General features: G+C 40.3%; 1 protein-coding gene across 1 annotated transcript; it reads left to right on the top strand.

Moving 5' to 3' along the window:
- The first annotated feature begins 12,727 nt into the window (after positions 1-12,727).
- LOC148875148 (uncharacterized) lies at positions 12,728-13,090 on the top strand. Its single transcript, XM_088963736.1, has one exon. It carries the CDS (start codon positions 12,728-12,730, stop codon positions 13,088-13,090), a length of 363 nt encoding a protein of 120 aa, XP_088819862.1.
- The last annotated feature ends 434 nt before the right edge of the window (positions 13,091-13,524 follow it).

Genomic DNA, 13,524 nt, shown 5'->3' with positions numbered 1-13,524 from the left:
GCCACTTTCTACTTCAGGTCCCTAGATAGGGGACTCTAATCCACTTTTTGGGTCGGGTTCACAGGTTGGGTCAACATTTTGCCACGTCTATTAGTAATCATTCAAAATTGGGAGTCCCAATTCCCAAATGCTATGCTACCATATTTGTAAAAAGTGTCTGTTAAACAAAATGCTCTTAGAAAAAGAGGTGCACAGCCCAGTTTTCTCAAAAGAACACCACTAGCAATGAACCTTTATGCAAAATACCATCTTAATTTCCATGGAAACATTGCAATATTCTGTCAAATATCACATGAACTGAAAATCTGGATGACAAACTTGAAATGGCAGGTTAGAGTTCTGTTAGGACCTGGAGAAATGATAGTAGGCTTCTTAACAGAAAGACTAGTTCCTAAGGGGGTATAATAACTTTTGTTTTGATAGGGTAAAGGGGGAATTAAAATGGGAAAAAGATGATTCATATCTAAGAGTAGATGGAAGAGAAATAAGTTGAAGAAACTTTAGATATGGAAATAAGAGAAAGAAAGAGTTGGAAGAAAAAAAGAGAAAAAATATAACACTTTGTCACAGGAAAATCTCAAACCTTTTACATTAATTTCTTTTCTCTACTAGCAAATAACAAAAGACATCTTTATAATCTCTTAAGGTTGGACCAGCCACCTTTGATATCAATTTTACTTTCTAACATAGATCTCAAATCCCATCACTCATTCAAACTCAGCTAATAAAATGGCTTTCCTGATTCATGTCAGATTCACAAGATCCCGGTCTATTGAAAATAGGTGAGCTTGGACCCTGGAAACATGGGCTACAGGAAAGTAATGAACATATACCTTCAGTTTTAAAAATGGCGAACAGTCTCTTATAAGATTAATTAAATTAGTTCAATCCTTTTGATTTTTGTGGGAATTTCAGCTAACCATTTTAAAGACCACTAGTCATCCATTATCTTTTGATTTTTCATTTTCTGAGAAGTAATAAAGCAGTTTATTAGTATTAATCAAGATGGACTAACAAAAGATACAACATAGAGTTCCCACAAAGAAGCGCAAGATGCTGCCTCAAAGACAACAAAGTTACAATTGAGCCCAAAATAATTGATCCCTATGCACTCCTTGCTTAGCTAGGTCAGCCAGCTCATTAGCTGATCTCCTCTCCCATTGAACTCTAGCTGTTAAGTTGGAAGTTAGCCACTTACATCCTCTCATTGTCCCCCTGAAAGACCAAGATACAGTCCCCGGCTCTTTCAGCCACCCAATTACCAATTTAGAGTCACCTTCAGTGACCAATATCTCTAAATTCATCTCTTTAGCAACCTGTGCTCCCTGTAAATCTGTTTGGACCTCTGCACTAACTGTATCCCCCACTCCGATTGGACCAGAGAACAAAGCAACAATTTGACTCTCTACATTCCTGAATACTCTTCCAATTCCAGAAGGCCCAGGATTACCAAGGCTACTATCATCGAAGTTTAGCTTGATGAAGCCTTCTTTAGGGGGCTTCCAGGCTACAATTGGCTTGTTCTTAGCTAAAGAAGATTTGCAACCAGTTCCTAGTTTCTCCACATGACAACATAGGAGAAATGTAAAATATATCCAATGCTTTAGCCCAATTAATAGCCCTATTCAGCAAACAATCCCAAACAGTAGCCTCATTCCTCTCTTTATCATTGAATATCCTGTTATTTCTTTCCTCCCATACTGTCCATACCAAATCATCCCTAACACATCTCTATAATACTTTCCATCCTCTTAGGCCACCTGAAGGTTGTAGGGCTGAAGAACCCCCAATCTGCAAAGGCATCGTCCATCTACATCCAAAATGACCAAAACTCTTTTCACAAAGTTCCACAACAAAGGGGAAAGAGATTAGTAGATGGTAATAGCTTTCTCCATTAGCTTTGCAAAGGATATACTAGTTTGGGGAGATACTAAGGTTGGGTCTTCTGTTTTGCAAGTTATCCTAAGTGTTTATTTTCTAAGAGAAACTTCCCAGATAAGGGTTCCCACCTTGGAGGGAATGGGTTTAGACCAATTTACCTTACAAAAGAAAGGCTAAGGGTTAGAAACAAAACACAACTGATAGACAAAAGACACTGAGAGTTAGGAGTCCAAATTCTGGCATCAAGTTTATAGTGATCCAAAAAAACAGGATCAAGGGTTTTGAGTAGCAAAGCAGCTTGGTCAAGCTCAAAGTCTCTAAAGTCTCTTCTAAAACTAGATTCCAACTGTAACTAGAAGACTAGGAGAAATAAACAAACCTCTAAATGGTCCACTGAGATACTCTAGCATCGCAACCATTACCTACACATCCATGAATACTTCCTACAACCTTGTCCCAAAGCTTCTCCCTCTCTAAAGGCCATCTCCACAACCACTTACCTAACAAAGCTACACTCTTCTTCCCTATATTTCTTATACCCAATCCCCTTTTCTCCTTACTTTTTCAGACTAAATCCCATCTCACCAAGTGATCTTTTCGTCCTTCACTAGGCTTCTATAAGAACTCCCACATGATCTTCTATACTTTCAACACCTCCCTTTGTGGCATCTTAAAGACTGAGGAAGTAAACTGGAAGGTTTACTAAAGTAGACTTTAAGCAAAGTAATACAACCCCCAAAGACACATGATTCCTCCCCTAAGCTCAACCCCACCACACAACTCTTACGAAAGATTATTGTATCAACAGAAATTTTCAAGGTTGTAACAATCGTACTCTCTCTCCCAACCCTCTATCCAAAAAAGCCTAAACTATCAACTCTTGAATAAGTCTACTAAACACCTCGGCTACCAAGGTAAATAAGAAAGGAGAGAGGGGATCCCCTTGCCTCAACCCTCTAGTTGTTGGAAAGAATTCTCTAACCACTCCATTAACTAAGACCAAATAATGACAAGTTTTCAAACATCCTTAAATCTAGCCACACCACCTTTTTCCAATCAACCATATCATAGGCTTTCTCCGAGTCTAGTTTGCACACAAAGCCTTTCTTCCCCCCTTTTTTGAAATCCTCTACACACTCATTATCTATCAAGATTTGGTCTATGATCCGTCTTCATTGAATAAGCACCCCTTGGGAGTGGATTATCAAGTCCGTAAGGACTAGCTTTAATCTTAAGGACAACACTTTGGCCAAGATTTTATAAATGCTAGTCACTAGGCTATTGGGTCCGAAATCTCTTGGTTGAATGACACATCCTTCTTAGGAATCAAGGTTAAGAAAGTGGAGTTAATGCTTGAACTAATAAAATGTTCCTTATCAAACTCCTCAAAAATTGTCCAAAGTTCCAATTTAATTATCTCCCAACAATCTTATAAAAAGCCATCAAGTCTTGGAGCTTGTAATCTATCCATTGAGAACACTTCCCCCTTTATCTCCTCCAAATCAAAATCCCTTTCCAATACTCTTGCCAAATTCGGGTTAAGCCTAGGCCATTCCAATCCTTCCACAGTTCCACTATCATTCCCACATCATCTTGCCTTCTAAATACTATTTTGAAGTAAGTCACAAAACAATTAGCAATCTTTTCTTGATCAACCAAGGTTTCTGTTGAGTAGGAGACCAAGAAGAAGAAGAAAAGAAGAAGGAGAAAAGAAGAAGAAGGAAGAAGGAGAAGAGGAAGAAGAATAAAAGGCAACTAAGTTAAGGCCTCAACAAAACTTAGCTTCAGTCGAGTGAAGCTTTCTATTTATACTGTTCTGGTCGTACATAACAATATGCCTATAGAATTATGAAAATACCCCTACGGGTACTAAGTCTGTGTACAATACATATAATACACCTGTTAACACTCCCCCTCAAGTTAGGGCATAGATATCAATCATTCCCAACTTGTCACAGAGACCTTGATGTCTAGAATAGTTTAGCCCTTTTGTAAATAAGTCTGCAAGTTGGTCTTTGGAGCTGATGTATGGAGTGCATACTTCGCCTGTGATGATTTTCTCTCTAATAAAATGCTTGTCAACTTCAATGCGCTTTGTTCTATCATGTAGTACCGGGTTGGCAACAATACTGATAGCTGCCTTGTTGTCACAGAGTAGAGTCATGGGTTTACCAACTGGAAAACCCAACTCTCCCAATAGATTCTTTATCCACATACCTTCGGCTACTCCATGTGCCATTGCATGGTACTCAGCTTTAGCACTGGATCTAGCTACCATGGTTTGCTTCTTACTCCTCCAATTAACAAGGTTCCCTCCTACAAAGGTGCAGTAACCACTAGTAGACCTTCTGTCACTTTGAGATCCAGCCCAATCCACATCTGTATAAATTTCAACCCTCATGTGTCCATGTTTCTGGAATAATAAACCAGCACCTGGGAACTTCTTAAGATACCGTAGTACTCTCTCTGCTGCTTCAAGATGGGTGGACCTAGGTGCATGCATGAACTGACTGAGGACACCAACAACATATGCTATGTCTGGATGAGTCATAGAGAGGTACAACAATCTCCCTACAAGCCTCTGAAATTGCTTCACATCCTTAAGTGGCTCACCTTGACTGTCACTTAACTTATGGTTGGGATCAATGGGAGAGTCAAGTGGTTTAACCCCAACCTTTCCAGTGTCCTTAAGAAAATCTAGGACATATTTCCTTTGAGAGATGAAGATACCCCTTTTTGATCGGGCAACCTCAATCCCAAGGAAGTATTTGGCGGGACCTAGATCTTTCACCTCGAACTGAGTGGCAAGGAAGCCTTTCAAACATTGAATTTCATCCTTCCAGTCACCAGTAAAAATTATGTCATCCACATATACTATTAAGGCAGCCATTTTACCTTCTACTCATTTTACAAACAGTGTGTGATTTGATTGATATTGCTTGTATCCCCTCTTCTGGACTGCAGTATGAAATCTGCTGAACCTAGTCCTTGGTGATTGCTTCAGCCCATATAAAGACTTCTTCAACTTACACACCTTTTATTCACTTCCTTGAGGCAAAAAATCGTGGGGTTGAACCATATAAACTTCCTCTTCAAGGTCACCATTCAAGAAGGCATTCTTGATGTCGAGCTGATGTAGATCCCAATTCAGATTGGTAGCAAGAGAGAAAAGGACTCTAATAGAGTTCATTTTGGCAACAGGTGCAAAGGTTTCTGTATAATCAACCCCATATACTTGAGTGAAACCCTTTGCCACTAAACGAGCTTTATACCTCTCCACGGTTCTATCAACCACATGCTTAACAGTGAACACCCATTTACATCCAACTGGATCCTTTCCCTCAGGGAGATCAACAAGTTTCCATGTGTCATTCTTATGAAGAGCATCCATTTCTTCATTCATGGCCTTCCTCCATTCTGGTACTGAGAGAGCTTCTGCCACATTCTTGGGAATAGGGATACTGTCAATGGAGGTAAGAAAAGCATGAAATGAAGATGAGATGTTCTCATAGGAAACAAAGTTGGAAATAGGGTGTTTAGTGGAGCACGACCTAACACCTTTCCTGTGGGAATTGGGAAGGTCAAGATCATTAGCAATAGGGAGGTTGGGAGTCAAGTTACCTGAGTGAGTATGATCTTCCCCCAAGGAATCTGATGGTATTTGATGTACGACTTCTGGATTCTCCTCAGCTCTTGAACCTGATTGGCCTTTACAATGACGAGAAAAGACACGAAAAGGTGAAGGATCAAAAGGAGGAAGGGGAGAAGGAGGAGTAGGAAGAGGAGGAAGTTGAACTAGTTTCTCCTCATACCTACACTCTCCCTAAGGAGAAACAGGAAAGAAGGGCTCATCCTCAAAGAAGGTAACATCCATGGAGACAGAGAATTTTCGCGAAACAGGATCAAAGCAACGATACCCTTTCTGAGAGAATGAGTAGCCAAGAAATATGCACGGGATAGCACGAGAGTCCAATTTTCCCCGGGTGGGGGAAAGGTTTTGGACAAAGCACCGACAACCAAAAACACGAGGAGGAATGGAAAGAAGAGGAGCCTTAGGAAAGAGAAGCTGATGTGGAGCTTTGTACTCTAACCAACGAGAGGGCATCCAGTTAATGAGGTATGTAGCACAAAGGACGGCCTCAAGCCAAAAACGTTTGAGAACATTCATGTGGAGTAGTAAACCCCGTGCCACTTCAAGAAAGTGACGGTTCTTCCGTTCAGCCACACCATTTTGTTGTGGCGTGCAGGCACAAGAGCTCCAGTGAAGTGAGCCATGTGAAGCAAAGAACTCCATGAGGTCACTATGAAAAAACTCTTTTGCATTGTCTGATTGAAATATTTGAATTTCGGTCTGAAATTGGGTGAAGACCATCCGCTGAAAATCTTGGATAATTTTTGGTACTTCCTCACGGGTTCGCATTGGATATACCCAAGTGTACTGGAATAATCGTCAATGAAGGTAATAAAGTACTTGTAGCCACTCTCAAAAGGTAAAGTAACAGGGCCCCACACATCCGAATGCACAATGTGAAAAGGAAACTCAGATTTACTATTTCTTTGAGAAAATTGAGTTCTACAATGCTTGCTTAACTGACACGTTTGACAAGAAAAATTGGAAACAGACACGGACTTACACTGCTCTGGGAGAACAACTTTCAACGACATAAAAGACAAGTGACCCAAACGACAATGCCATAAATACATTTTACTCTTTCTGAACTTACTCATAGACTCGGTAACAAGAAGTCCAGTTGTATTCTCCAGCATATAGAGTCCATCAACCATACGATCCCTACCAATCGTCCTCCCTGAGGCCAGATCCTGAATCACACAATAGGAAGGGAAAAGAGTCATGAAATAGTTTAAGGAATTTGTAACACTACTGACTGAAAACAAATTCATAGGAAATTTTGGAACATGAAGAACATTAGAAAGAGTAAGGCCAAGGGGAAGAGAGAGAGTTCCTTGACCAGCTATGGGAGAGTATGATCCATCAGCTAGTCTCACTTTATCTCTTCTAGAAAGAGGGTGATAAGTTTGGAAGAAAGAGGACATACCAGTCATGTGTTTTGATGCTCCAGAATGAATGATCCATGGAGAGTCAAGATTGTGAGAAGCAACATGGAAAGTTGTGGCAGGATTACCTAATGTAGATGCAAAAGAGGTGGTGGGAGGAGCATCCATCTGGTGAATTGTTCTACCATAAAGCTCCAAATGGTCACAGAAGGAGTTGACAATATCCTCCCTTGGGTCGGATCCAGAGTGGTTATGTTGGCCATGTGGTGGTTGAATCACAGTGGAGGTGGAGGGCTGAATCTCCCGAGTAACCATATTGGCCATGTGGTGTTTCTTGGTACCTTGCTATCCGGGTCTTCTAATACCATCTGAGCCTTGCTTCTTAGGTAAATCCTGAGCCCACTTCGGCTTCCCATGGAGATCCCAACAAGTATCTTTGGTGTGTCAGGACTTCTGACAGTTAGTGCACCACAATTTTTCCTTGTCTTTTGCTTTCTTCTGGAGATCCCCTCTCTTGAAAGAAGGTCCACCACTAGTAGAGGGACCCCCCTTTTCTGCCAACACAATTGCATCCCCTCCGGTGCTGTTCATCAAGTTCCTTCTACTCTCTTCAGACTGGACAAGAGCGTAGACCTCCTGAATTGAAGGAAGATCCTTAGAACTTAGAATTTGTACTCTGATGGGTTCATAGATAGGATTGAGACCATGTAAAAAGGCAAACACCCTCTGCTGTGAGACAAGTTTCTTATACAATTTTGCATCTTCCTCACACTTCCACTCAATGTTCTGGTAATGGTCCAGCTCCTTCCAAACAGTTGTCAAGTCAGAGTAATAAACTGATAAACTCCTCTCCCCCTGTTTACAAGTAGATGAAGCTGCTTAAAGTTGATAAATTTTGGCATAGTGTCGAAGTTCAGAATATGTGGACTTTGCCTGATCCCATATCTCATTTGCAGTTTCAGCCCACATGAAGTTCTTACTTATTTGTGGCTATATGGAGATCAAAAGCCATGACATAACCATACTGTTCTCCTGATCCCATTTATCATGTTCTGCATTTTCAGAAGGTGGTTCTTTGATTCTTCCATTTATGTAGCCTACTTTTTCCCTTGCAGTTATGTATAGTTTGATCCCCCTTGACCACTCTAGGTAGTTTAACCCATCAAGAGGAACAACAGTCATAGGGAAGGATAGATCACTATTCCCACTCATTCCATTCAGCATTGTGGAGATTCCGGATGTAGCTGAATCTTCACTACTCATGATTCTCAGCTCAGAAATACACAAAAACAAAGCATAGTCTTACAGAGCTGCAACAGTCCACAACTAGACACTTGCTGATCTTCGGCCCCACAGAGAACCAAGCACAAACACTACAACTGCAGTACTAGGGTTTATCACCTACACTCTGTAGGAGTCCACAGAACAATATACGAACTGCACATGCAATGTAACCAGGTCTGAAAGACCTACAGTTCACGACTCTAATACAACTTCTCAGCCCCTCCAAAAAAAAAAAAACACAGTAGGAGCAGCAATACAAGTGGTGATTCACCACACCTAATCAGCTGATATCCACTTTCCAAAGCAGCCGAATAGTCACTCAAGTTCTAGGGTTCATCAATAGCCCCTTAGAGTGTAGACTAGGGCAAGATACAATCGAAGGAAGGGGAATAGTCCGTACTCAGATTCTGGAACATTAACAGTCGTGCAAGAATCCATAAACAGGGAAAAAAAGTTCAGTACTAGCAATAGGTAGTACAGTCATGAACTCGAACTTCCCTTCTAGTCAGAGCCTTCCTTCGAACATCTAGGATGGATTTCTATAGTCCTCTTGGCCGAAGCAACCCAGTTACCAGCAAAAACATGTAGCCGAACCCTTTTTCTGTGCTAGGAAGTTGAACAATCAGCATACTTGTAGCAGAGCCCTACTCGACAGTGGAGACTAACCACAACACTAGAAACACTTCCTCTTCCTTGTCTTCAAGCATCAGTACTATAGCTCCTTCGTAGCAAAGGAGAGAGACCTCAGCTAGTTGTTTTCTAGGCCTGGACGAACCTGCTCTGATACCATGTTGAGCAGGAGACCAAGAAGAAGAAGAAAAGGAGAAAAGAAGAAGGAAGAAGGAGAAGAGGAAGAAGAATAAGAGGCAACTGAGTTAAGGCCTCAACAAAACTTAGCTTCAGTCGAGTGAAGCTTTCTATTTATACTATTATGGTCGTACATAACAATATGTCTACAAAATTATGAAAATACCCCTACGGGTACTAAGTCTGTGTACAGTACATATAATACACACTGTTAATAGTATCTCAATTGACGTCTCGTTTCTCTACAAAGTTTTTTGGAGAAAATTAGTGTTGACATTCCCCTCTTTGATCCATTAGTGCCTCGATTTCTATCTCCAACAAATATCTTCCCCTAGAAAAGTTTCTTCCATTTTTTTTTCAAAGACTATCTCAAAACCCTATCTTCCTCTCTTATCAAACCTTCACTCTCCTTATCATCCAATTGCTCAATTTGAGAAGTTACATTTAGTTTCCTCTCCTCAACTCTTCCAAAGTATTCTCTATTCCACTCTTTGATTTCGCATTTAAGCCTTTGTAACTTTCTATGAAATTTTACACCTTTCCAAAACACTCCCCACTTCTACTCCCACCTTATGGATAAAGTCCAGGTACGGAAATTGCATATTTTCAACCTAAAGGGTTTGGGAGCACTCAAAAAATCTTTAGTTCCAATACTAATCAGGCAGTGGTCAAAAGTAACTTGTGGTAAAGATCTTTCCACCACTCCTACCTAATGTTCTTCCCATTCAATATTGAAGATAAATCTATCTAACTTTGAGCAAAAGGGGGGATTTGTAAGTTGGACCAAGTGAACAAACTCTACTAAGTAGGAATTTCCTTTATTTAGCTCACAATCCTCAATGAACTCATTAAAATTCCTCATGCTAGTAGAGACTATTTGATTGGGATTATTCATCTCATTAGCATACCTGACCACATTAAAATCTCCACCTAAGCATCATGGCCCATTCCACAATCCCTAATTTCAAAGAGCCCCTCCCACATTTCACCTCTCTCTATATCTATTGGGACCATAGATGTTTGTTAGCACCCATATAAAGCCATTACCCAAATTCTTGAATTTCAAGGAGACCAAGAACCAACCTATTAATTCTCCCAAGGACTCCACCACCACAGTCCTCCACATTGTTACTATACCCCTAGATGCACCCCATTACGGTACAAAGGACCAGCCTATACCGCTAGTGCCCCATACACTTCTCACCCATCTTCTATGCATCTCTCGGTTTTTGTTTCCTGTAGCATCACTATATTGGGATTCTCCTTCCTAAAAAGGTCCTTAATTACCCACCTCTTCCTAGAACTACCCAAACCTCTAACATTCCAACTAATTATCTTCATGTCAACTTACATCAAGAGCACCCCTAACCCACCCTTCCCTCTACTTTTGTCCTTTTCCTTCTTTTCCCCCTTGCACTAAACTCTAAATCCTTTGGTACATCAATTTCAATCTCTCTAGCTCCATCAACTTTCTCTTCATTTGAGCTTCCTTCCCCCCTTCTTTTTGGAATAAACTTCAACATCCTTTAACTCTTTCACCTTCAGGCATAGCTCCCCTACAATTTCAACCAAAGGTTCCCCTCCCTTCTCTATAAGCTCCCCTTTTAAGTCCCTCTCCTCCTGACGACTCTCTTGTTTTTCCAATACCTCTGCAGTAGTTTTTCCTACTTCTTCCTTCCTTAACAGGTCCTCAAAGGATTCACACACCGGTTTCCAAATTTTTTCTCTCCATAATTCCTACAATAATCCTCCCCATCCTGTACTTCGGCTCTACCTTCCAAACCCCTTGCAATCTCATTTTGGGTGCCATCTGCCAAAGGTTGGGGCTGAAGTGTATCTATTACAGGCACAAGAAACTCTCTAGTAGCCTATCTTATTGACAATTGTACCTGGAGGTAAGGTTTCAGCAGGATAGCTAGGCATCTGAGCACTTGGATAATAATCAACCTAAAAAAAAATTGATTTTTCATTGTACAGGAGCTGGATGTACATGTTTTGTGCACACATATAGGCATATGTGTTCTATGCATGCACCCTTGTGTACATTTCTGAGGGTTTCTCACCCTCCTATATACTTAATACAATCATCTTAACATTTAAGAAAAATCAAAATTTCTATTTGTGAATAAACCCTAGTTGATTCTAGGTCAAAGTAGAGAAGAAGAAAGAAGAAAGAAGAAAGAAAAGAGAAAGAAGAAGAAGGAGAGAAGAAGAGTGTATGGCCAGACTAGAAGAGAGAATGTGAAAAATCACTCTCCTACCCGACCCACTTGAATTTTATTCATAAAACTTAGTTACAAGAAAGACAATTTTGTCCTTCATAGAAGATGAGACACATAACTTAAACTCAGATACAATAGACCTTTCACTTTCAATAAGATACACCAGAATGACCAAAATACCCCTGACTCGAGCATTCTAACACTATTGACAAACATCTATGGTTCTATCTAAAGAATAACTCTTATGTTTTTTACCAATCCTATGACCTTTAAACTTTAAACATAACTTGACAAAGACCCAATTAACATAATTATAGTACTAGAATTTCTATACACTCCTAGTCTGATTTAAGGCCTATTTTGATGCCTGCATCACCTATGAGTAGCACAAGTCTCCAGTTTTCTAAAAGCAAGAAGGATAAATAGTACAAGGGATCTAGAGCATGAGGCAGGAGGCATATTAAGGTGTGTTGTTGATAGGAATCGATCAGCACCCTTGAAGACTTATTCTAGAAAGAAGGTCTTACAACAGGTCCTGATATGGCATAGTGATGGTACTTGGGATGTGGACTGAATTGAACACCAAGGGTATTTTTTCCATTTTATAATTTTTTTGTAGGGTCCAATAATTGGGTTTGATTGTCTAGTTATTGTTTGTTTATGTTTAAAATTTCAGAGTCATTGCATAAGTAGGATTAGAGTTATTGAGTCTTCTTTCAATTGAAATAGGATATGACAGCTTCGTTTGAGTCCTACTATGATTATCAAGTCTAATAGTTTGACTCCTAAGACTATTGTTGGTTCGACTGTTTTTAGTGTTTATGTTAGTCATATTTGTGTCTTAAGTTCTTAGTTATTGGGCCTAAACTTGTTTAATGTTTTATTTGTTTTATTTGTCTAGGTGTCCCATCACTAATCAGGGGCATTGTAGGGCTGGCTGAACAGGTTATGCCGCCTTTCTCAAATCTTCTCTTCTTCTTCTTCTTCTTCTTCGGCTGCTGTATTCCAGCAAACATGGTATCAGAGCATTAGTCCGTTTGTCTGATTACAGCCACCACTTTTTTCTGCTCTTCTCTATTCTTTTTTTCCTCTCTCTCTCCTATCTTAGCCACTGTGAATAAACCCTAGGACTGACTGTAGAACACAGCAAGGTCTGTATCTAGGGTTTCCCTTGTTTGTAGGGCCCAAGGGGAGTTTGTTCCAGAAATCGATGCCCTACTAGTCATCTTGTAGCAGGTAATAGCCATTCGGCTGCTAAGAGAGATCTGTGTGGAACAAATCTAGGTGGAAGGATTGACTTCGACAGTCCTAGTACAGATCGTACGGGTGATCACAGTCTACTACAGTAGAAGTCAAAGCCCAGTCTAGTCCAGAAGAGTTCAGCATAGTACAAAGGTGGTTTGTTCTTGGTTTCAGACCTGTTACAAGGGGTTCTCAGACTTGCAACAGCTTCGGTAAGTCTGAAATAGTGTTCTTTGTACTGAGTTTTCAATTGTGATCACCGTAAGAGTGAGGAGATGTCTTCAATATTGGGAGAAGTGTCTTCGAGAGATCATAGAACTGGTGGGAGGTTTCCTAATCTTGAAAATCCAAATCTGCACAGCATGCAGATCACCAGTGTATTGTTGGATGAATATAATTTCAGAGAATGGTCTGTTTTAGCCATGCTCTTCATTACTTCCCGAGAACTTACGGGTTATCTAGATGGACAGAAGAAGGAACCTATAGTGGGTAGTGCGGAGTATGTAGTATGGCGGAAGGAAAATGCTACTGTTATGTCCTGGCTGCTTGCTTCGATGACTTCAAGAGTGGCCAGGACTGTTCAACACTTTCCTATTGTTGCTAAGATTTGGGAGAAAGCCTCCAAAACTTATGGATAGAGAAAGAACAATGCCAGAATTTATAGGCTGAACCAAGACATTGCTGCATTGAGACAAGGAGAAATGACAGTTGCAACATATTTTGCAACCCTAGAAGGACTAGGGGAAGAACTTGATCATCATCTTATTCTTGATTGGGAGAATGCAAAAGACAAGAAGAGGCATGATAAACAAATTGAAGAGAGTAGAGCCTTTAAGTTTTTGGTCGGGGTATTTTTGTACTGTTCACAGACTTAGTACCCATAGGAGTATTTTGTAATTCTGTAGACATATTGTTATGTACGACCAGAATAGTATAAATGCAAAGCTTCACTCAACTGAAGCTGAGTTTTGTTGTGGCCTTAACTCAATTGCCTCTTATTCTTCTTCTTCTTCTCCTTCCTTCTTCTTTTCTCTTTCTTCTTTTCTTCTTCTTCTTGGCCTCCTGCTCAACA

Source organism: Nelumbo lutea, chromosome 1, assembly GCF_056320005.1.
Source record: "Nelumbo lutea isolate HS-2025 chromosome 1, American lotus-T2T, whole genome shotgun sequence".
NCBI lineage: Eukaryota > Viridiplantae > Streptophyta > Magnoliopsida > Proteales > Nelumbonaceae > Nelumbo > Nelumbo lutea.
Note: the sequence above shows the minus strand (reverse complement) of the source record. Positions and strands in the feature narration are given on the sequence as shown.

Bases quoted from the DNA above. Each gene is read 5' to 3' on its own strand.
- LOC148875148 (XM_088963736.1), top strand. From the start codon at position 12,728: ATGTCTTCAATATTGGGAGAAGTGTCTTCGAGAGATCATAGAACTGGT.